General features: G+C 43.4%; 2 protein-coding genes across 4 annotated transcripts; both read left to right on the forward strand.

Annotated features, from left to right (window-relative positions):
- Nucleotides 1-233: 233 nt before the first annotated feature.
- Nucleotides 234-3,550, forward strand: LOC108674725. The gene is made up of 4 exons (XM_018162695.2): nucleotides 234-290; nucleotides 1,003-1,067; nucleotides 2,035-2,220; nucleotides 2,985-3,550. The coding sequence occupies exons 1-4, from the start codon at nucleotides 257-259 to the stop codon at nucleotides 3,174-3,176; spliced, it is 477 nt and encodes a 158-aa protein (XP_018018184.2). The 5' UTR covers nucleotides 234-256; the 3' UTR covers nucleotides 3,177-3,550.
- A 3,269-nt stretch (nucleotides 3,551-6,819) lies between these two features.
- On the forward strand, nucleotides 6,820-17,108 carry LOC108674675. Of its 3 annotated transcripts, none has more exons than XM_018162640.2 (3): nucleotides 6,820-7,277; nucleotides 9,853-11,579; nucleotides 15,022-17,108. In XM_018162640.2, exons 2-3 carry the CDS (start codon nucleotides 10,043-10,045, stop codon nucleotides 15,993-15,995), a joined length of 2,511 nt encoding a protein of 836 aa, XP_018018129.1. In that variant the 5' UTR covers nucleotides 6,820-7,277; nucleotides 9,853-10,042; the 3' UTR covers nucleotides 15,996-17,108. The 3 variants fall into 3 exon arrangements, with proteins under 3 accessions (XP_018018129.1, XP_047737565.1, XP_047737564.1); XM_047881609.1 differs by having other exon boundaries at nucleotides 6,820-7,104; XM_047881608.1 differs by lacking the exon at nucleotides 6,820-7,277 and adding an exon at nucleotides 8,443-9,104.
- Nucleotides 17,109-22,883: the final 5,775 nt, after the last annotated feature.

The raw sequence follows: 22,883 nt of genomic DNA on the forward strand, positions 1-22,883 counted from the left end.
GACGTCAACGCTACCTGAGGTGAGGGGTGACGTAACTGTTATCTGTGGTGAGAAGTGACGTCAATGTTATTCGGAGTTAAGAATTAATCTAGAGCGCAGCAAAATGTTTACGTATGCATCGGATGACGTACCATTACTCGCGATGGTTGAGTGACTCACAAGTAGGATCAGATAGCTAGGGGCATAAAAGGCAGATAACAGTCAGATAAGAGCTTGACGAGATAAGAGCTTCATAAATGCTCTATCGATCCTGTCCATGTTCACACCTCTCTTACAACCGAGACTCTCAGGTTTGTGTTATTGACGAAGCACTGATTTTAGTCATTATTTAGTAAAACTCGGGTTTTCAGGTTAATTTATTTGATTTATGATCAGTGAATAGTTTTTCTACTAGAACGTTTAAATGATCTATGTTTTGAAAATCATTGTTATTGTCATCGAGACAGTTGGCGTTGTTATCAAAATCATCGTCATTGTTCACATAGCCATCAGGACCATTCATATTGTTTCAATCACTTACGACATATTCAACTCCATTTGGAATGTTTGGAGCTCTGTGTTCTCCTGACAGTTACATACCGGGCCATCTCGAGGCCAATTTCCTCATAAAATTCCATCTCGTGGTCCAATTTAAGATACCACAATACGCATACGCAACATACCGTCGTATGTTAACCGAGCTGCCGAAGCTTTTCGACTAAATATAGTCATTGTGAGTTATAACTACTCATTCATTCAGCTAGATCTGTAACTCACCTTCTCTCATGGACATGCGTTGCAGAGAAAGAGACCCTTGCAGGACAAGCAATGTATTCAAATAACTAGCAATGTTTCAAGATATCATAACCAACAACAAGATCACTGCCATCAATACATTGATCATTGCCTTGGACATCATTAATGACGTAATCAACAACATTAACATTGGCGCCAACACTATTATATAATTGTTATCAGAATTATTATCATATTCCGCTTTTAAATGGAAGCTCGCTGTTGCAGAAGCCGCCGCGATGAACTTTTCGTACCTCAAGACGCCCTCAGGCATCCTCAAGCTCTTCGAGATTGTGAGTACGGGAGATATTAAAGAAGGTAGATGGTAGGTCAAAGTAGTGAGGGTTAAGTTGAAAAGATCATGAGTACGGGACATTTTAGAGAGGGTAGATGGTAGGTCAGGGTTAAGTTGAAGAGATCATGAGTACGGGACATTTTAGAGAGGGTAGATGGTAGGTCAGGGTTAAGTTGAAGAGATCGTGAGCACGGGACATTTTAGAGAGGGTAGATGGTAGGTCAGGGTTAAGTTGAAGAGATCATGAGGACAAGACATTTTAGAGCGTATAGATGGTAGGTCAGGGTTAAGTCAGAGAGATCGTTAGTAGAGATGATAATAAGGAGGGATTTGGTAAGTTATGGAGATGGTAAACCGAGAGAAATTGGTGGGTCTGGATGAGTCACTTTGATGAGTCAACCGCGTCCGACTCGCTAGCGATGCACTTTTTGAACTCACTTGCCTCATTTGTGGATCATACTGACCTATTACTGGCCCTTTAAATTTCAGGTATGACTCTTGTGTCAAATCGCTTTTGACGCCACCCGTAGCACGGATACGTAGGGAGCATTTGGGCGTCAGAGCGATGCCAAAAGTTAGTCTTACCTTGAAATATAAATGGCCAGTAATAGATCAGTATATGACCCACAAATGGGGCAAGTGAATTAAAAAAGTGCATCGATTATGATCGATATTCTGACGCGGTTGACTTACCAAAGTAGGTCAACCAGACCCACCCATTTCTCTCAGTGATATAGGTAAGAAGGGAGGTAGGTAGGGAGATGGTAGGTGAGGGAGGTGGTTGGTGAAGGGTAGGTATAGTTTTTGAGTGCGTGAGTAGGTTATTGTAGCTCTTGAGCACGAGTGCAGACCTTGAGTACTAATGTAGTTAAGGAACCTCTCGCGAACAAATTGTATCCCAAAATACTTACACAAGAATCACATTTACTAGTGATTCAAGATCCTCACGGGCCTCCTGCATGCAGGCACTGGTGGTCGCAGACGTTGTCATACTACGACACCAGGGCGTCGGCGGCTTCGGCGGTACACCGGCGGCTATTACGAACAACTCATACTTCGGCGCCAGCGTCCCCATCGCCGCCCTAATTGTGACGCCCCTTCTGCTGGCCGTCTACCTGGCGGGGAACATGAATATCCAGAAAAGTTTCTTCGTCAGTATCTCCTTCAAAATAGTAGCTTACAGTTTAATGATGAATTTTTGGATGGTTCCAACCCCGGCCTTAATTATTTAATGCTAAGGTTAGAACTTAGCCTTCTGAGCTCAAGCTGTGCGCAACGTACTGCAATTTAATGATAGTGCGAACAGCTTGGGTGCATTATTATCATAACTCTAGGTTATCTAAGATTCAGTAAACGTACGAATGAGAATAGTTAATAGATCGTTGCTCGGTCATTCGATCATTCAATGATGACTTTTCAAGCTACCTCCACCGATCAAAACGAAAAATCGGTCGCTATATGTACTTAGGCCTGTATGTTTACTTAGGCCGCTACAGTAACATAGGCCGCTACGTGTACTTGTGCGAGTTTTGAAATTATGGCATTATGTTGTCCATCTGATTGACTGGTTGTTCTCTGTTAGTTGCATTTCTTCAGCAGGACACCAGTTCTGACTGCCGAATAGTTCAGTTGCCCAATTATACGTGAAAGTTGGCGATCACTAAATAGTTTCGTAGACAAAAACATTAATGGGAAGACAGATAACCAGCATCAGCCAATGATTTGAATCGAACAAACATTGGGCTGTTAGTGTCTCAAGGAATGAGGTGCATGAGATAGGTAAACATAGACAAAAAATTTATATATTTGGAGCTCACATTGCTCTGGATGCTCTTATGCCAGAAATATGGTAATTTTTAACACAAGTTACTATCATTAAAGACGACACGCGCTCATAAATTTCATGTGTCAACAGGAGCCTGTGATCAACGCCTTCTTCGGCGCCAGCCTCTTCGTGTACGGCTGTCTCGCCATCGATTTCTACAGGAAAATGTCGACAATCATTACCATCAGGGACTACGGCCTGGCCATGGGCAGCCTCAGCCTCATCGCTGGCTTTGCTTACCTCGCCGACCTCTTCTTTGCCATAAAAGCCATGCGCTCATAGAGACTCTACATTAACTAATAACTATATCATATATGTCTACTAATACATTTATTATCGTCAATGCTATTTGTACCTAACGGCTTGGTAACGAGGGAGACTTTCAGTAGACCTAGAAATCATACATTACCCGTTGTCAATGTTATTCGCACCATAAGGCCTGTTAGTCTGTTACTGTCAGTGGATAGTGGGTAAAAAGATTCAAATTCGTCAGTATTGTATTTATTGATTGTTACGCCAGTAAACCCTTCATGTCATTCTCGCGTTCCTACTCTTGAAAAATGAGGTAATTAAATGGCGTAAAATAGAGTAAACTAGTAGGATTTTACATGAATGTGTAAATTTTTTCTGAAGTGTCAGTTGAAATGAGTTTTTGAGCTGATTGATTGTTATCCTGATGCGCCTGCAATCTGTTAAATGAAGGCTGCTCTTATCTCGTATTATGTAGTCTGCTGCTGTCTCGTGGAATGCATTCACACTCTTCTTGCGGGTTAATCAGCACGCGGGTTGTAACTCGTGCGTGTCTCGTCATAGAATAGAAGTGTCGACACTGAAGAAATAGGCCCATGGCCTGTTGCCGATTCTTATACTTTTCGTGACTTGATTCACAAGGGATCCGGCCTTTGGAACCCGATCTTTCAATAACTGACGATTGATTTAGATAGCTGCTGGACTTACTGTATTGCCTGGCAGCCTGGTCCGTAATTTGCTAGGTATTTTAAGACTGAACATATGCTCCTGCATAGCTTCGTCTAGTGACTCTAGTCTGTTCGTGAAGGTATTCATAGTTTGAGCGTCTAACCTAACCTAACGCACACTGTGATGTAGTCTGTTGAAAATATCATACTTGCCTTCAGACACCGAAGATAAAGCTTGACCAGCCCTGACATGGGTATGATTTGTAGGCACCATCAGTAGGAGCTGCTTGATCTCGGTCTGGGCACTGCATGGTTCCTCTGTCTGTCTATAAGATTTTGCTCTTATAGAATCCAATAACAAAAGCTAAATTGAAGGAATATAGATCGACGCAGATCGGTTGATCTGCGTCATGGCGGTTGATAGTGCTAAGGTTGTACATTGTTCAATTATTCAAAACTATGTTATATCTGAACGAAATATTTGTTTTGCTTTGTTAAGATACTCATACATATTTTCCATTTTAAAATCACGTATTCAATCTCGCTCTCAGCTCAAGCTCTCACTTTCAACATTCGATTAATCATATTGTTGTACGCCGTTATTCCTTAAATATAATAAATATTATGTTTAAATATACATTCAATTAACTATATTCCTTCAATTTAGCTATTATATTATTGTATTTTATATTTCCGTTCAGCTAAAAGCTTTGCTTACTAGCCAATAGGAAAGCTCATTACGATCAGTGTGATGAACTAGTCTTAAATTCCTGACTAACCAATTGCGTCACCTCAAAGTTCGGATGGCTTCAATTGTCACGCTTACCAATGACCGGAAATTGAAAGATACTTCCCTATATTGGCTTGATTAGCAATAGATTGGACTGGACGGATTGATAACTCAAAAAAAGCTTAATTAATTGTATTATAGATAAACGGCAAATTGAAACAAAACAAATAAAAACTAACGATTATACAGAGATGCGAAATAAGTACTAAGCGAAGTTGAGTGCGAAGAGAGTTAATATGCGCGGAGAGCAAAATGCGAGGAGAGAACTAGAGCATGGAGGTCTGAGAATAAACTCACGATCCTACAACAGAAAACAAAAGTAAACACCTATACATGACAAGTCATTATAATCACACAATTCACGATATTTAACCAAGCAATCAAATTCAAATCTCACCACTACCGCACACAACTCACCCAGGCGTCTGAGTCAAAATCCTTTAAGAACGAAACCAGTACGCAAGTCGGGATCGGCAGCTTATCTGACGGCTGCAACCAATTTAACGCCCACCTCAGAGCTGATCGTACTTAATCTTTGCAGTCTGATAGTCAGTGGTGGCAAATTTGCATAGTACTTCATTACAATCAGGATCAGGTGATTGGTGGACGTGGCGAGGGCGCCAATCATAACTTGCGAGGTGATGCAACCGGAATATCGTTAGCCACATGCACTGCTCGTTAGTTACGACTAATTAGAGTTTGCATCGCCTGCAGCCACGCGCCTCGACTAATTAGTTTACAGCTCCTGCAGCCACGCGTCTCGCTCAATTACTTTACAGCGCCTGCAGCCACGCGTCGCAACTAATAAGTTTACAGCGCCTGCAGCCACGCGTCTCGCTCAATTACTTTACAGCGCCTGCAGCCACGCGTCTCGCTCAATTAGTTTACAGCGCCTGCAGCCACGCGTCTCGCACAATTAGTTTACAGCGCCTGCAGCCACGCGTCTCGCTCAATTACTTTACAGCGCCTGCAGCCACCTGTCTTCCTTCAGTTGATACGGGCGGTTGTGCGCTCTAGTACGGCTTTGATCTCGGCTTTTTTTGTGCGCTTAATTATTTAGTGCATTAAAAAAAACATTAACGTACTCCAGACCAGCTGCGGGACTTTACTAGCCCCGCACTATATTCCGTAACCTTCATCCTTCTTCCAAAACACCCTTAAGAAATTAAAGCCAACGATAATGGATTGATCATTGGAGCTAAAAATTGTAGAAATTTTTCTAGCGATTGACTGGCTGAAAATGGTGCAATAAGTATTTAGAGCTTCGAATTACGATGTTTTCGTAAGAATGGCACAAAGGCTGCTCCTTAAGTCACGCTCGTAGGAATAGCACAATGGGCTGCTCCTTACGTTCCGCTCGTAGGAATAGCACATAGGACTGCTCCTTACGTCACGCTCGTAGGGATAGCACAAAGGGCTGCTCCTTACGTCACGCTCGTAGGAATAGCACAAAGGACTGCTCCTTACGTCACGCTCGTAGGAATAGCACAAAGGACTGCTCCTTACGTTCCGCTCGTAGGAATAGCACAAAGGGCTGCTCCTTACGTCACGCTCGTAGGAATAGCACAATGGGCTGCCCCCAAGTCACGCAGGTCGACGAGGTATTAGCAACAATTGAAGTTCTTCGCTAAGTTGAATATTGCGAATATTATTCATGAATAACATATGTTATGGTAAATGGATTTCGGAACAATTTTGTCTAACCATATAAAGGATTGATTTCATCGTAAAATATGAGCGTTACTTTATTTACCGACATTGTCCCTGAAGGTTAATGAAATTTGTCTGCAATAAAGTAATGGAATTTAGACCAAGCTCTACCTGAGAGTGTGTGTCTGTGCGACGAGCTTAGTGCGTCAAATGTCCGTTTGAATAATCTGTGATGTGTAATAATCCACAACACAGGAAAAAAAGCAAAGCATATTTACTTGGTTTCAAATTACTCTTATAAATGAAAATATGTTAACTCTTTACTGCTTGTCTTTAAATGTCATTAGCGATTAAGATGCGCTCGACTGCCTGCGTTATCTTACCTTTATTGGTGTCTGTTGTAGCCTTGTAGGTGAGGGGGAGGAGGGTCCTGATGACGAGGGTGTCTGATGCAGGGGATGATATTGATGCAGGTGGGAAGTTTCCTGGTGCTGGGAGGGTGCAGATGCAGGTGGGGAGTGTGCAGATGCAGGTGGGAAGTTTCCTGGTGCTGGGAGGGTGCAGATGCAGGTGGGGAGTGTGCTAATGCAGGTGGGGAGTGTGCTGATGCAGCCGTGCAGGGGGTGTAGGCTCACTAGGCTGAGCCTCTGAGGCTCTGGCCTCTCAGGCTGAGCCCGGGAGCCGCCAGCCGGAGCCGCGGCTCAGTGTTTGCCTGGCCATGGTTGAGTGAGGATGTTTGTGGCCGCTGCGCTAAACCCGCGGCCGCCGCCCTCGGCCCACCTGACTCTTTTTGGCATGACTTACCTCACGAGAACTCGCTGTCCAGCTCAATTACTTGCCACTAATGGACCAGGTGCTTGCTACTGAAGTGCTTTTCATTGTTTTTTATTAGGAAACTAACGGCGTGAAGATCACAAGAGTTAAGAGAGCGAACGCCAGGTTAGGTCGCCCAACGCCCACGTTGGTGGCTAGTCGCGTAACCCGTCCTCTGGTTTCCATATTTCCAGTCGTGAAAAATTCGCAGAAGTAAGAAATGAGTGCAAATAAATTAAGGATCTAATGTAAAATTGAGAACTTGAAGCAGGTACTCTTGTTTCCGATAAAGAGGGAAAATTTTGGGAAGATCGTGTCAGGAGCGGAGGGAACTTGGGCAATTAGAGAGTAAGAGAGCGGCAGCCTGAGCGCCTCTCGCCGAAGTGATGAATGAGGTTATTTACAATAAGAAAATAGCTTTAGTGTAAATGAAGCTTGCTTCACGTGTGTGTACGTGTACAGGTGTCATTAGAGAGTTAAGAACATTTATTATTAGCTAAGGAAGCTTCGTAAATATTTGAAGCGTTTTTAAAAAGAATTAATAAGTGAATGGTGTGAGGAGCGACGTAAAAGCGTAATGGCCCCGTCCACACGCACACTCCGTCCACACGCACGGCCCGTCCACACGCACAATTCTTCCACACGCCCGCCCCGTCAACACGCACGGCCCGTCCACACGCCCGCCTATACACATGCATTTTCCGTCCACACGCACGCCCCGTCCACACGCACGCCTCGTCCACACGCACAATTTTTCCACACGCCCGCCCGTACACGCATTTTCCGTCCACACGCCCGCCCGTCCACACGCACAATTCTTCCACACGCCCGCCCGTACACACGCATTTTCCGTCCACACGCTCATAAGCGTTCATTTGAACAAAAGGCACACACATTTTTCTGAGCGTAGAGTCCACCGTGCGAGCGTTGAAACGTTGAGTTATTCTGTATTATACAGAATATTATTATTTATTCGTTGAGTTATTCTGCATTATTTCTGTAGAAGGACATAATTTTGCAATCTTTTATCAATAAAGTGCTCGCTAGCTACGTCTAGTCAGACTGAATTGAATTATTGGTTTGTAAAAAAGTAGATTAAAATCAGGTGGTTACTGCATGCGTAAGGCCTGCCAAGAAAGGCTTGCCAAGTAAGGCCAGCCAAATAAGGCCTGCCAAGTAAGGCCTGGCAAACAAGGCTAGCCCAGTAAGGCCTGCCGAATAAGACCTGCCAAGTAAGGCCTGGCAAGTAAGGCCAGCCCAGCAAGGCCAGCCAAATAAGGCCAGCCAATTAAGGCCAGCCCTGTAAGGCCAGCCAAATAAAGCCTGCCAAGGCCTGCGTCAGTCTCTCTGGACTTCCATGATGGGATGTCGAGGCTGATCAGGCGGCCGTTGTAATGCTGCTGCTTCTTCCAGTATTTTACGTCTTCCATGGCGACCAAAACCACCTGCAACTTAGAGACGGCGACTATGTTGTCGTGCAGTGTAAATCTGTGAAATTAGCTAGATTTATCTATTATTTCAGTTGGATTCATTAAATCCAGTAAAGCAATAAATCTCCGAGACTAAGTCTAATATGAAACCATCTACATTGATAAATTCTACAGCAACCAACAGATCACTTCTTGTGATGCATGTTAAAGTTATCGATCGTGAATTGACGAGGAAAATAATAGAAAAATCCTTCATAGGATATTGGACGCAAATGTCCTCAAGCCAATCCTCGACCTTGACTCAATTAGGGTGAATGTCGCGTTTCATTGAAAGTCCAGTTTGAAGTGTACGTTTTCGGAACGTGCCCCTGAAATACTGTAGCGTACATTTCATCGATATTTTTAACGTTGTGAAATAAAATGGTCTCGTTTTAATGCAAAATTCCACTTTTTTTTACTGTACGTCAGGCACCGCGTGGAGCTGGAATCGATCCCCTGGCAGCGCGGCCAAAAGTCCGAGTTGTCGTACCTCTGCACGTGCAGCCACTTGTTGAGCCAGGCGCTGACTGCCGTATAATACGGGCCACGATCTCCTGAGCTGTCATAAGACGTTGGTTGAATATACAATAAACCTTCCGGCCTCCAGTCTTGTCAGTGCACTTAATATGAAAGGGTTGAAGTGTATTTTGTTATTTCATTTAAGCAGAAAAGCGAATAAAATGATGTAATCAATATTTACTACGGAACCTTCGCTGTTTGCTCATACATTGTAATCATGAGGAAACGCTAAAAATTAGCACGCACGCAAGTCACGCTATTTGCGCGCACATCTGCACGTATATACGCGCGCACGTCTATATATAGGTCGTCTGTGTCCTTCCGTTGCCATAGCGACATTTTGAGGGCGACTCTTAGGAGGACGAGGAGGGACAACGGGAAAGAGGGGGAACAAGGGGAAAGAGGGGGAACAAGGGGAAAGAGAGGAAACAAGAGGGAAAGAGGAGTGACAACCGGAGAGAGGGAAAAAGGGAAAAATGATGGCTAGAGGAAAGATGGAGGGACAAGGGGAAAGAGAGGGGCAAGGGGAACGACGGGAGGGGACTCATGATGAATTACATCTAGCAAATAATTCATCGCTATTTGGTTTGCAATAAGTCTCACTTATTTCTCTCAGTATATGATTAATTGATACGCGTTAACATCAACTATCATACATTAATAAACTTAAACATGCATTATGATTAATTATCAATGGTTAGTATAAAATTAAATTACTAACATTCATGCAATGTTTTTAACTAATATGAACGTGAATTTAGCAGCTTCGAGGCATTGACATATATTTTTTCTCTCTTCAGATTCTGTTGCTCGTTCATCTTAGACATCCTTCCAGCTGATCGTAACTGCACCGGAGACCGCGACTTTAGACCACGACATTCAAACTGGCTGCTATACTTCGCATTCTTTGTGGAATTTCATAGAAAACCACAAGCTGCCTCAATTTGAACGGAGATTTGGTTATTAGCGGCAAGTGATGCTGTACCCGAGATGATGGAGTGGACAAGCCAACCCTTTTCCTCGGTAGCCCCCTTCCTAATCTCTAACATTCCCCCCACTTGGTCCACCCTAGCCTCTTCTTACATTGTTCCTAACCACACGCAATTTGGATTAGGCTGCTCGTCGAGCGGTGGAAGGAACAATTCGGGATGTCACAACGTTGGTACCAGACGAGGTTTGGTCAGCCGGCAAAATGGCCGAAAACACAAGTTGTTTTCTGAACACCACAAACGCAAAAGAAAACACAACAACACACACAGGAGAGGTACGCTACGTAACAACGAAGCAAAGATGTCCACCGTCGAACCTCACTTACAACCTAAGCTGCCGACCCTTGATTCCCACGGTGTCCAATATTACCAATTCTTTGCCATGCTGTTGCCCTCCATCGAGCCTAACAGGCAGAAACTTGCCTTAGAGAGTGTAGCTTTGAAACGTCTATCTCATAAGTCTAGCGAAACATCAAGTATTTCTATACCCCTAAAAGCAACTATTAATTTCATCGGGAGCAACGACTCGCTATGGGAGAGCGCTATCGTATTCGATGACGAAACAGCATCTCAAGAACCTTACTCACCGACTCAGGTTAGTCCCAGCAACTGGAGTACACCTAGACTGGTACCTTTCATTCGAACGATCAAAAGTACTAAAGACTTACAACCAAATGAAGTATTACCTGCGTTAATTTCTCAAGATATTCGTAGGAACAATATTGAAGTCCGAAAAAACATCAAAACTCAAAAACTCCAAAGCTCGATGGCTCGTTCAATGGATGAACTTAAATCTGGTTACCATCCTGACAAACACCTGCCATCCGAATCTGAGGGGAGTCCTGGGGATGAATTGGGCAAGCTTGACGTTCCAGGTAACGCTGATTCACGGATTGAAGATTCATCTGCATTAGAGGATTTCTTAGCTCACCGTGAATTTTTTCATGCGCGGGCATTGGAAGATACGCAGAAGCAATCGATGCTCTCATCGCAGGGTCAGATGAATGGTTTTGCAAACCTGGACAGAGATGCAAGAACATATAACTCCAGAAATCAAAATGTTGATAGGACCCGTCCAACTGACATCTGGAGTGGTGTGCTAAGAAGCAGGCATGTCGATGTAGTTAACTTCACTTTGCACCATAGCGTTCGTGGCAATGAACGTTCGCAAGTGAGAGAAGATGGGGAAATAGATGCTGAGAATGCTAATGAAATTAACTTCAATAATAAAATCTCACAGAACAGCATCCCCACTCTGGACCCTGAAGAAGAAGAGGAGAGACTCATTTTTTTGAAGACTAAAGAAGAGCAGATCACCATACCCCAAAAGACACAAATCAACGATCCTATCTTCCCTAGAAAAAAAGGGAAGCACGGAGAAGACTCTCCTGGTGGGGAGGAGGATGACGAAGAAGCCAAAAAAGAGTGGGATAGGTTAGGCCAATTGATCGTCGTAGTGTCCATGGCAGCCCTCGGGACGGTGGGCAACATCTTTGCCATAGCCGCCCTCATCACCGAGGCCAGCTTACGAAAAGCGGGTGAGTTTCCGCACAAATGCAGGTACTACTGCCTCGAGTGTTGTCATATCGTTATAACATAGGCTGAGCGAATGCCGGAGGCAGGTTTTTCTTGCACTGTACTTTTCATATTGTTGAAAATCACGTAGGAAAATTTGACAGAGGTTCGGTACTTTCTCTCGTAACAGTTGTCTTCCTGGCGGTGCCCAGCCAAGGCAAGTTAAGAGACGAAGGTATTTATATCTCTGAGGTTATCATCTTTTTGGAACTTTCAATATTGTGTTTGCCATATTTCATTAATTAAAACTGGGGAAGTTTAACAGAGGCAAGTACTTACTAATTTTTTTGCCATACTTTTGGGAATCAGGCTGGACAAGTTAGCAGGAACAACTTCCTCTATTGTGAACGTCCTATTGTTGGAACCCAGACAGTGCAATATGACAGAGGCTGATACTTCAGTCACTGCAGTTGCTATATTGTTGGGACCCAGGCAGGGAAAGTTGTCATAGCCAGCTAACATTCTAACCACAGCGGTCTCTGGCCAGAGACTGATATTTCAAACACAGCACTTTCTATTTTGTTGAAATTTGAACGGGATAAGTTGTCTTGGACAGACCCTTCAGTCAATCAGTCAAAGCGGTGTTAAACTATTGTAACCATAGCAGGACAACTCGACCTATACTGGAATTTTACTGTTGAGCTTTCCAGCAATCGATGGGGCGAGGGTGACTGGACACTAGGAGACCATGGAGTAATTGCTTTTGTTGAATTGATATTTTCTCTACCACTGTGTTTTACCTGTTACTTTCTCCCCAGTTCCGGCAGAGGCAGGTTCCTGTGAACAAACTGAGGTACTTTTCACTCAAAATTGAATGTTCTACTGGATTTCTTCAAGTTAAATTCTACATACTGACATGGCTTAATGGCGATCGTAAAGTTCCAAATAATGTTGGTTTTTCTAATGATCTATGATTGACGGCTAGCTCGAAAAGAGCTGCTTGGCCGAGATGTTTACAGTGAAGGATGATGTGTTGCGTATCCGGCGCATTTGTCGTCTCTGATATTACTTATTAGCCACTATGAATCGAATAGCCAGGAAACTACAGTAGAAGAGCAGAAAAGTCAGTGCATTGCAATACAGTAATTTGAAGTTACGACGAACCACGAACTTACGATCGCAGCTTTCGAGTATACGCCTGCATGATACCATTGGCACAGTTCGTCTCATCATTTTTGAGCTCTTTTTCTTCTTTTCTGAGCTCGTCTATTATATTGCATCAGGGGTTATTTATTTATTTCTATTAATCCATTATTTGGACGACTACAAGATTGGCTAATGGCTGATGCTTGATGCCAACACAAATACCGGGTTCGGCAGAGAGGACGGACGGTTTTAAAAACGTCATAAAACAGTACATTTCTACTGAAAAACAACTTTATTGATGCAATTAGGTTCACAAAGAAATAGCATTTCAGACAGTTAAGTGTGAAAAATAACATCTGGCATGTGGTGGCCAAAATCGTTGATGCAGTACGTGCTGTCAGCGCTCATGAAATTTACGTAGACTCCCTCTAACACCGCACAAATTGTTACTCCCTCCAACACCGCTCAACACCTCATATTGTTTATGAGTGACGAAGCCCACTTTCACCTAAACGGAATGGTCTACCAGCAGAATTTCCATTATTGGGCTAATGAGAATCCGCAACAGTTACACGAAAGACCGCTGCACAGCCCAGAAGTAAGGGTTTGGTGTGCTGCATCGCAAACGTGCATCATTGGCCCTTACTTCTTTGAAGACGGTAATGGTTGTGCTGTTACAGTGAACTCAGAGCGCTACACAGAAATGATGACCAACTTCTTTGTCCCTGAATTACGACGGCGTCGTGTTCCAGCCCGACGTGTGTGGTTCCAGCAGGATGGGGCGACCGCCCACACAGCCAGATCATCAATGGACGTCGTCCGCCCTCTCTTCCCTGGTCGTCTTATATTCAGGTTTGGCGATGTTCATTGGCCTCCTCGGTCCCCAGATTTATCCCTATGCGATTTTTCTGATGGGGACATCTCAAGGCTAGAGTTCTGATGGGGACATCACAAGCTCCGAACTCTGGACGAATTAATGGAAGCAATTCGCGTGGAAGTCGCGCAAGTTGAGAAAGCGGTGTTGAAGGGAGTCTACGCAAACATTCAAGAACGCCTGCAGCCCTGCATCAACAATTTCGGCCACCACATGCCAGATGTTGTTTTTCACACTTAACTGTGTGAAATGCTATTTCTTTGTGAATCTGATTGCATCAATAAAGTTGTTTTTCAGTAAAAATGTACAGTTTTATGACGTTTTTAAAACCGACCGTCCTCTCTGCCGCACCCTGTAGTTTATGCTAAGGGCTGACGCTAATATTTGACACTAATGGTCGACAAAAAGGCGCTGGCACTTGCAACTGTCACTAAGGCCTTTATCAATGGGATATTGTAAAGAATAAGCACCCCAGTATGACCTGGTTTGTCCACCTAACATAAATAGGTTAGGTTGACAAACAAGGTGTCAGTCAACCTAACCTAATTACCTTGTTATCAACCTAACCAACCTAATTTGTTTGTTTTATTCAATTCGCCCTGTGAATAAGCACATCAGTAATGTTCTAGTATAGAGTATGCACCCCATTTACGTCTGGGGTGCTGATTCTGTGCAAGATCCTATCAATGTATCAAAGCTGATACTTTTGGCACTTATGTACGCTCCTAAACGGAAGTGGCTTATTTACGCAGCGTCATTCTCACCTTTGTAGCATATTTGGCATGATGACAATTCCGTCGACTGTAATGTGAATACCGCACTTTCAGTGGTCAAGGGAACCAAGGACGTAGCAGCTAACGTGTTGCGAGTTCAAAGCCCGGCAAGCTGCAAATATTCTGCAATGTCGGCCGTAGGCAGTGTTTACAGCTTGGCGATGAAAGTGCTGTCCTATACTAGACCCCAGTAGTGTGACTTGGATGATTTGTACGATCCTAATAGGGATCATATTTCCGACCAACGACCTAACCTTAATAAAGTGACAAACGACTGTTACCCGAAAACACTGTGCCCAACGACTGGAACCTGGATACTCTGACCAACGACTGGAACCTGGGCACTGTGATCAACGACTGGAACGTGAATATGGAGACCAACTACTTGAACTTGGGTGGACACGGTGGCCAACGATTTGTATTTGGACACGATGACCAACGACTAGAACCACAGTACCAGTGACTAACGACTGTACAGTGAATAATGACTGAAACTTTGAAACGATAATCAAATGCTGGAACTTTGATATGACTGACTACTCACACGAATGTACCCATCAGAGCACCATTAAGGGTGAGAGAAGGGAATGGCTACATCCAAAGAATTGGGTCTGGTTAGGAGTGATTGATCATAAGGTATTATAGAATTTTACGGTATGACTTGTGTTGCAGGTAACATCCTGCTGGCGAACCTGATGGTGGCGTGCCTGCTGGTGACGGCAGGGGTGCTGCCCACGGACCTGATCGAGCTGCTGGCGGGCTGGACGCACCCTTCCCCGGTGTGCAAGCCTGCGTGGGTGCTCACTATTCTGGCTGCCCATACGGCGCTTTTAACACTGCCGTGCCTTGCTTGGGAGAACCATGCAAGACAACACTCAACTCGACCACTGCCAGGAGGGGTTTTGGTGGCCATGGTCATTGCTTCCTGGTGTGCAGCCTTCAGCCTAACCGCAGCCCAATGGGCGGGTGGCTTTGGGCCCACTCATTGTGTACTGAGTTCGGGATTGGCTACACAGGCCTCGATGACAGCGGTTGTGGGGGTGCCTCTGGTAGTGATCCCATTGCTGATGATGGTGGTTGTTCACTCACATACCCTCCTGCACACCCCCAGCTCCGTACCTGCCAACAAACGGTGTTCAGAGGAAGACTCTTCTGAGGCCAACATCGCTCTCAAGAAAACATGTCCACAGAAAGACCTCGCTTTGGTCGCCACAAACCTTGCAGTGGGGGTGATCACAGGAGGGCTTTGGGCGGGGGGCGTGGCAGTGGACTGGTGGGGAAGTTCAGAGGGAAGTTTAACGTGGTTGCCATCCATCGCTGCTTCGTCATGCGGGTTCCTGTACGCGGTACATCGGCCCTTCAGGGACGCCTACTACCAGCTCTTCAACTACTGCTGCTGCAAAACCACCGTCAGTATGGCGCGCAGGGGCAGGAGCGAGACGCCCATGGAGTTGTACGCAGGGTACGCGTCCACAAGTACTGCTCGTAGCACCACAGAGCACGTGAGGGTACATGTACTGCCGCCCTACAACATGTACTCCCAGTCCAAGGCTCTGCCAGTGGCACAGTACAGCTCGAGCAAGCCCTCAAGATCCAAGGACCGCCGCCACAAGTCAACAAATAAAAACGAAATCTACGAACTCTGAATTTTTACACTATCAATTGCATCGATTTTGTATGCTGGTAAAGTTTTTCAAGAAGCGGGTAAAGCTGAAGAGAAGTTAATTAAGTTCACATAAAGTTACAGGTGTCTGGTGTGGCCTGCAGTTACTGGTGTGGCGCGTAGTTACTGGTGTGGCCTGCAGTTACTGGTGTAGCGTACAGTTACTGGTGTGGCCCGAAGTTACTGGTGTGGCGAGCAGTTACTGGTGTGGCCAGTAGTTCTGGTGTGGCGTGCAGTTACTGGTGTGGCCCGTAGTTACTGGTGTGGCCCGTAGTTACTGGTGTGGCCCGTAGTTACTGGTGTGGCGAGCAGTTACTGGTGTGGCCCGTAGTTACTGGTGTGGCGAGCAGTTGCAGTCCAATTTAACGGAGCGCTGCCATTGTACGAGGACGCGTTGCCATTGTATGAGGAAGCGTTAACCTTTATAACGAAGCGTTGCCATTGTAAGACGTTATAATTATATGACGCGAATTTGTTCCGTCAGATAAACTCGAGCTGACGTTGCTTCGTCCCACGCGTTTTACGTTACTTCGATTAACGCGGTGTAACTTTCGTAATATAACACTATAGCATTACTGTATAGAAATAGCGTATTATTACTGTGTGGGATTAGCGTATTATGCATAATCATTGTACGAGAGGAAGAAACACAGCTAGCTACAGGCCCTCTATAAATATCTGAGTAACAATGAACGTGATGATGAAATTTATTTATCATTTCAGCCTCACAGAGTGGATAAATCCAATAAATACAGAGCTGGGTTAATGTTACTACGTCAAGCAGATTGATAAAGGGCATTCAGAAAAAAGTATTTTGTTAACATTTTTCAATTTTTTTATGTCTCACAATTGATGATAAATAAATCGACATCATAATTAAGAATTTATATGTAGCAGGTTAACGGAGCAAAAAGTAAAGTTTGTTTCGAAGACGCTCTAAAGGGGTAACTCGTTAATATTATTAGCTTGCCACATGAAGTAAAGGTAAAGGGTTACGAACTTATATAATTCTGATGCTACATGCAGTAAGGGAAACTCACTAATATTATTATTATGATGCTACATGCAGTAAGGGATAACTCGCCAATATTATTNATATTATTATTATGATGCCTCAAACAGTAAGGGGTAACTCACTAAAATTATTATTATGATGTCTCAAACAGTAAGGGTAACTCACTGATATTATTATGGTGCCACATGCAGTAAGGGGGAACTGACTAATCTTGTTTTTTATCGTTTTATGGTGACTGGTGACTAAACTAAACTGGTAAACTAAGTTGGCCCGTTTGCAAAGAACTCTTCGGCTGGGCAAGACTGCTTAGTGTCAGAAATTGCGCTAATGTAGAACATGGAAGCATTTACAACGGGCCCAGGTGGTCTTAACATGTATAATAGCGACACGGCCAGAGATTCCTACCCGTGTTTAAAGTTAGCTTTACGATGCTGCAGCAGCGTAGGTGTTACAACCCGTGTCATGCTGTGATATTACGACGAATAGCGGTTATAACATGTGTTATGCGGTGGAGTGTCGTCTCTGCAACAGCGTAGGTGTTACAACCCGTATTATGCTGTGATATTGCGACAAATAGCGGTTATGACATCTGTTATGCGGTGGAGTGTTGTCTCTGCAGGAGTGTAGTGGTTGCAACCCAGTTAATGCGTTGGGGCAAGGTTGAGGTCACCAGTGGTAAGATATGCTGTCGTAGTCTCTCTGGCGCCTCGGATCGCGGTGCCTTTAACAGGGCATCGCGCATTTCTTTGTCATTATTATCATTATTATCCTACTCTCCTACTCTGGTAGGTATCTATAATTGTGTACATAAATTTTACAAAGAAATAACTTCGTTTAAAACAAAGCTTGTTTTTTATGTAAAATTATAAAAAAAAATTCTAACTAATATTTTGTATCAATTTGATAATACAATCAAATTATTCATGACAATGAGTGAAATTACATCAACAATAACAATACAACCATGCTTAAGAGTAACTAATTTAAACTGAAATTAGATAGAATGTGCTAAGCTACAAATAGATGAAGTGTAATTCAATAATATTATAAGCCTGCTTCGCATATTTTTGACATGTGCTGTGTTTACAAGTACTGTGTAGACGTGTACAGGTTTGCCATGTGCTTCGTGGACATATTTTGTTCGACTTGTTGCAGCTGAATGTAAGCTCGATGTATGTGCTTAATAAGTGTACTAATAACCTATATATCCTCCACTGCGAGTATGCCTGCGCTACTAGCCGGAGCACCGACGTCCAACCACAATTCAGAAGTGGCATTTCGGGATAATCTTTTCGGGCAGTGGTTTCTCTCCTGCGGTACTCGTACCACTACTACTCTACTGCCACTACTATCACTTCTATCACTACTATCACAACTACTTCTACTACTACCACTACTACACCACTACTTCTACTACTACCACTACTACCACTACTCTACTACTACACTACTGCCACTACTTCTAACACTACTACTACTGCCACTACTACACTACTACCACTACTGCCACTACAAACACTACTTCTGCTACCACCACTACATCTACTACCACCACTACTTCTATTACTACCACTACATCTACTACTACCACTACTTCTACTACTACCACTACTTCCACTACTTCTATTACTACCACTACTACTACTACTACCACTACTTCTACTACTTTTACTACTACCACTACTTCCACTACTACCACTACTTCCACTACTACCACTACTCCTACTACTATCACTACTTCTACTACTACCACTACTTCTACTACTACCACTACTTCTACTACTACCACTACTTCTACCACTACTACAGACATTAAAATATTTAGGTATGCACGGTAGCTATTGCCAGCGTTAAAATATAAAAGATGTCGGCTAAATGATTTGGCAGTCAGAATTTTAGGCTCAGCCTAAAATTCTGAACAGAATTTGTGTAAATTAATAATTTGTCACGGACTTACTAAGCCAATTTTAGCCAAACCTTTTTTATTTCATGGATGAACACAATATTAATATACAATAAATGAGTTCAGCAATCGATACTAATTAGAAAACGTTCCTACTGCCCTACCAGGGGTAAAGGTTTAAATAAAGTTAGGTAGAGTTAAGGATTAACCTAATGTAATGAGTTCCATGAGTTAGGCAGAAAGAAGAGAGTAGCTAAGTTTTGTAGAGAGCTGTAAAGTGTTCACTAGATAGTCTAGGCTGACTAGTGAGCTGTAAGGAGTTCACTAGACAGTCAAGGCTGACTAGTGAGCTGTAAAGAGTTCACTAGATAATCGAGGTTGGCTAGAAAGCTGTAAAGAGTTCACTAGTTAGTCAAGGCTGACTAGTGAGCTGTAAGGAGTTCACTAGACAGTCAAGGCTGACTAGTGAGCTGTAAAGAGTTCACTAGATAATCAAGGTTGGCTAGAAAGCTGTAAAGAGTTCACTAGTTAGTCAAGGCTGACTAGTGAGCTGTAAGGAGTTCACTAGATAGTCAAGGCTGACTAGTGAGCAAAGATTTTATCAGACTATACATAATTGACTTGACTACTTGACTATAAACGCTTGACTACAGGATCGATGATTGACTAGATGAGAGTACCTCAGGGTACTGCAGTACCACTGAGGACATGTTCCAGTGGGGCGTGTACCTCAGGGTACTGCAGCACCACTGAGGACATGTTCCAGCAAGCTGTCGTGTCATACAAGTAGTTTATCTAACAAGAAGGTCAATGCCAATGGGCGTATTAGGCATTGTCTTAAGCCAACGGGTGTAATAAAGAAAGTGCAAAATTAGATTATACGTGAAGGCATTTATTAACACAATGTAAATGGAGGCATTTATCAACATTCAGTCAGTAGAAACATTTCAACATAATGACTGTGCTAAAAAATATATGATATTGTGAGCTGGTTTTTTATTTGCCTTCTTGTTGATATTTTAATATTACTTGAGTGATGTTTCCATATAAATCAATTCAAGAGGTTCTGTTTCAGGAAGGTCCACCAGATATATTCATCATAAACTCAGACAATATTCGAGATTATCTACAAAAATTCTTTACATATGTTGTTGCTATTCTTGAAATTCTGCACCCGTATTCCTTAGCGAGCTTCATTCATAAAATATAGCGTCTACTCCGACACGCTTTGTTCAGAAACTGCAGCCATCGCCAGAGATTATGGCGCACAATGTCGTCTTGCATATGCTATTCATCGAGGACTTAGTGAGCCAGTTGTGACTATATTTTAAGAAAGGGTCGCCCAGTAACTACATTTCAGAGTAACAGGATTGGTGCAGTAAGTTGTGGGTTCGATACCAGCTATCTGCGACAGCGTTATGGTCAAATCAGTGTGGTGGCCGGGCATTTAAGCACAGCAAAATTGGAGCTGAGTTGCATGTTCTAGGCCGGAACAAACTGAGAATGTTCTATATGTTAAGAATCGGGGAGAGGGCTACTGCCTATGACGCGCTGAAACCGCTATTATTATTATTATTTATAGCGCCCAACCTAACCGACGTAGAGGCCCAGCATTTTTGTCCGTAAATGATGGGTTGAAACCAAAGTTAACCAAAAAAATACCTAGCCTTAAGTACCAACCACCAAGTTAATGAAACAATTGGTAGTAAATGTCAAAATTGATGCAATTAAATGACATTGTGGAGCGAGATTGCAGGCAGAGTAAACCTTAGGTCAGCGATTATATTCTCGCAAAGTACACGGATAGGTCAATAAATAAAATTGTTAACCATAAAACTTTTTTTCTTGAACGAGTCTACTTAAGAAAACGACTTTATCAAAGGAATAACTTTTATATTCTGAAATACATTCGTAGGATGGGCCATGGGCCATGGTTGAATTAAGCATGGGATGGGCGTCGATAAGTGGTGCCACTCAGCCTCACCACTGGAGGCTGAAGGCTTCATTAGTATGTAACATTATAGGCTGTTCGTAGTAACACTTAGTCACTGCCGAAGCCGCACGCCGGTCTTCTGGTCGGAGGACTTACCCCTGTACCCATTCTCACAACTTCATCTGCTCACATAAAAAGAGAAGTGTGAAAACTTATCGTCGAATTCCACGTTCCACTTTCAGTCTGACAAGTGTTGTTTGTAAGATAATTGACTCTGTTGTGACTTGTGAGATATAGGATTATTGATTACTTGACTGTTCGCCATCTATCAGATTGTCAACATGGTTTTATTGCCGGTAGATCGTGCACCACTAACTTATTATCTACGTTGAACGATTGGACTCGCCTGTTGGACGAAAGGGAGCCAGTGGATGCATTGTACCTCGATTTTGCCAAAGCATTTGACAGTGTTCCGCATGAGCGGCTGTTACGTAAAGTGAAGTCTTTGGGAATTGAGGGAAACGTACTCCAATGGATCAGCGATAGACGAGTGAAGACGACAACGTGTCAGTATTAACGGAACCGTGATCAGACTGGGATTCAGTGCGCAGTGGCGTGCCACAAGGAAGCGTCCTGGGGCCTATTTTGTTCGTTACTTTTATAAATGATCTACCAGAAGTAGTGTCCAGCGTGTGCTCAATGTATGCCGACGACACAAAAGTTTATAATACAGGGAAGGATGCGATAAATAAAGCGCAATTACAAGATGATCTCGACAGTTTGGTTAACTGGGCTGATAGGTGGAAGCTGCGTTTTAATGCAGACAAGTGTAAACTGTAAAGTACTTCACCTCGGGAAGAAAAATGAACAGCAAGATTACAGTATGAGAAGACATGGTTGCAACGAGAGAGCAATGATTGAAAATTCTAGTATGGGAAAAGATCTCGGAGTTTATGTCGATAAGTAGCTGAAATTTTCTAAGCATGTTGAAACGCATGTTAATAAATCCAACAAACTTCTTGGTCTGATCAGACGCTCGTACGAGTTCCTAGATGCAGAAGCGATGAAACGGTTGTTAGTTGCTGTCGTGCTCCCGAACCTAGAGTTTGGAAACGCCGAGTGGTCACCGAGACTTGAAAAGGAAAAAAATTTAATAGCGCTCAAAGACGTGCAAAAAGGATAATTTCAGGCTTGAAGGGCAGGTCCTATGAAAAAAGAGTAAAGATTACGAAGCTTCCAAGCCTCTGTTCTCAAAGTCTGCGTGGGAACCTCATTGAAGTATATTCATAGTTTGTACAAGGTCCAAGAAGGATTACAATAATTTGAAACAAGAACCAACACCAGGGGCCACGACAGTAAAGTAAAAAAACTGCGTTGCAACTCGTCCACGCGACAACATTTCTTCTCTCCGAGTCACTGACATGTGGAACAGCCTCCCCGATTACATTATTGACGCTCCGAGTATAAGCGCGTTCAAGAACAGACTAAAGCTATGAAAGAATATATGTTCAGACTTGAAATGCCTAGCACCATATCCCGGTGGAAGTCTAGTAGCTATTTCAAACTATCGACAGTCTTGAAAAATACCGGACCGGTCAATGGACATGCTTTTGGATCTTCCGTGAACGATAAGTGCAAGAATCGGCGACAGGCCACAACTGGCCCACTCTTCAGTGTCGACATCGCTATGTTATGTTAGGTAAATTGTTCGCGTTCATTAACGTTTGAAGTATCCGCGAGAAGAAAACGAACCCGATGAAGGATAGTCTACATTACAATATTCTGGCATGGACCGTCGATAACAAAGGTCGCATTCCGTACTCGCCGCTTGTCAGTTAAAACTGGTCAGACGTTACGATTTGTAGGGATTTATTACCATATATTTGTTGAGTATGATTGGGTAAGGTAAAGTTATTAGATGCAATACCGTACGTTGTTTGGATGCGAGCCGTCAAGTGTGACACGCCGCTGAGACGATATATCCAACTTGGATTACACGCAACCTGCGCCTATATAAGGA

The sequence above is a fragment of the Hyalella azteca genome, unplaced genomic scaffold (assembly GCF_000764305.2).
Source record: "Hyalella azteca isolate HAZT.00-mixed unplaced genomic scaffold, Hazt_2.0.2 contig8367, whole genome shotgun sequence".
Taxonomy (NCBI): Eukaryota; Metazoa; Arthropoda; class Malacostraca; order Amphipoda; family Hyalellidae; genus Hyalella; species Hyalella azteca.

Coding starts and splice junctions, on each gene's coding strand:
- LOC108674675 (XM_018162640.2), top strand. CDS start 10,043: ATGATGGAGTGGACAAGCCAACCCTTTTCCTCGGTAGCCCCCTTCCTA. Junction 11,580..15,021: donor GGCCAGCTTACGAAAAGCGG/GTGAGTTTCCGC, acceptor CTTGTGTTGCAG/GTAACATCCTGCTGGCGAAC.
- LOC108674725 (XM_018162695.2), top strand. CDS start 257: ATGTTCACACCTCTCTTACAACCGAGACTCTCAG. Junction 291..1,002: donor CTTACAACCGAGACTCTCAG/GTTTGTGTTATT, acceptor TCGCTGTTGCAG/AAGCCGCCGCGATGAACTTT. Junction 1,068..2,034: donor TCCTCAAGCTCTTCGAGATT/GTGAGTACGGGA, acceptor TCCTGCATGCAG/GCACTGGTGGTCGCAGACGT.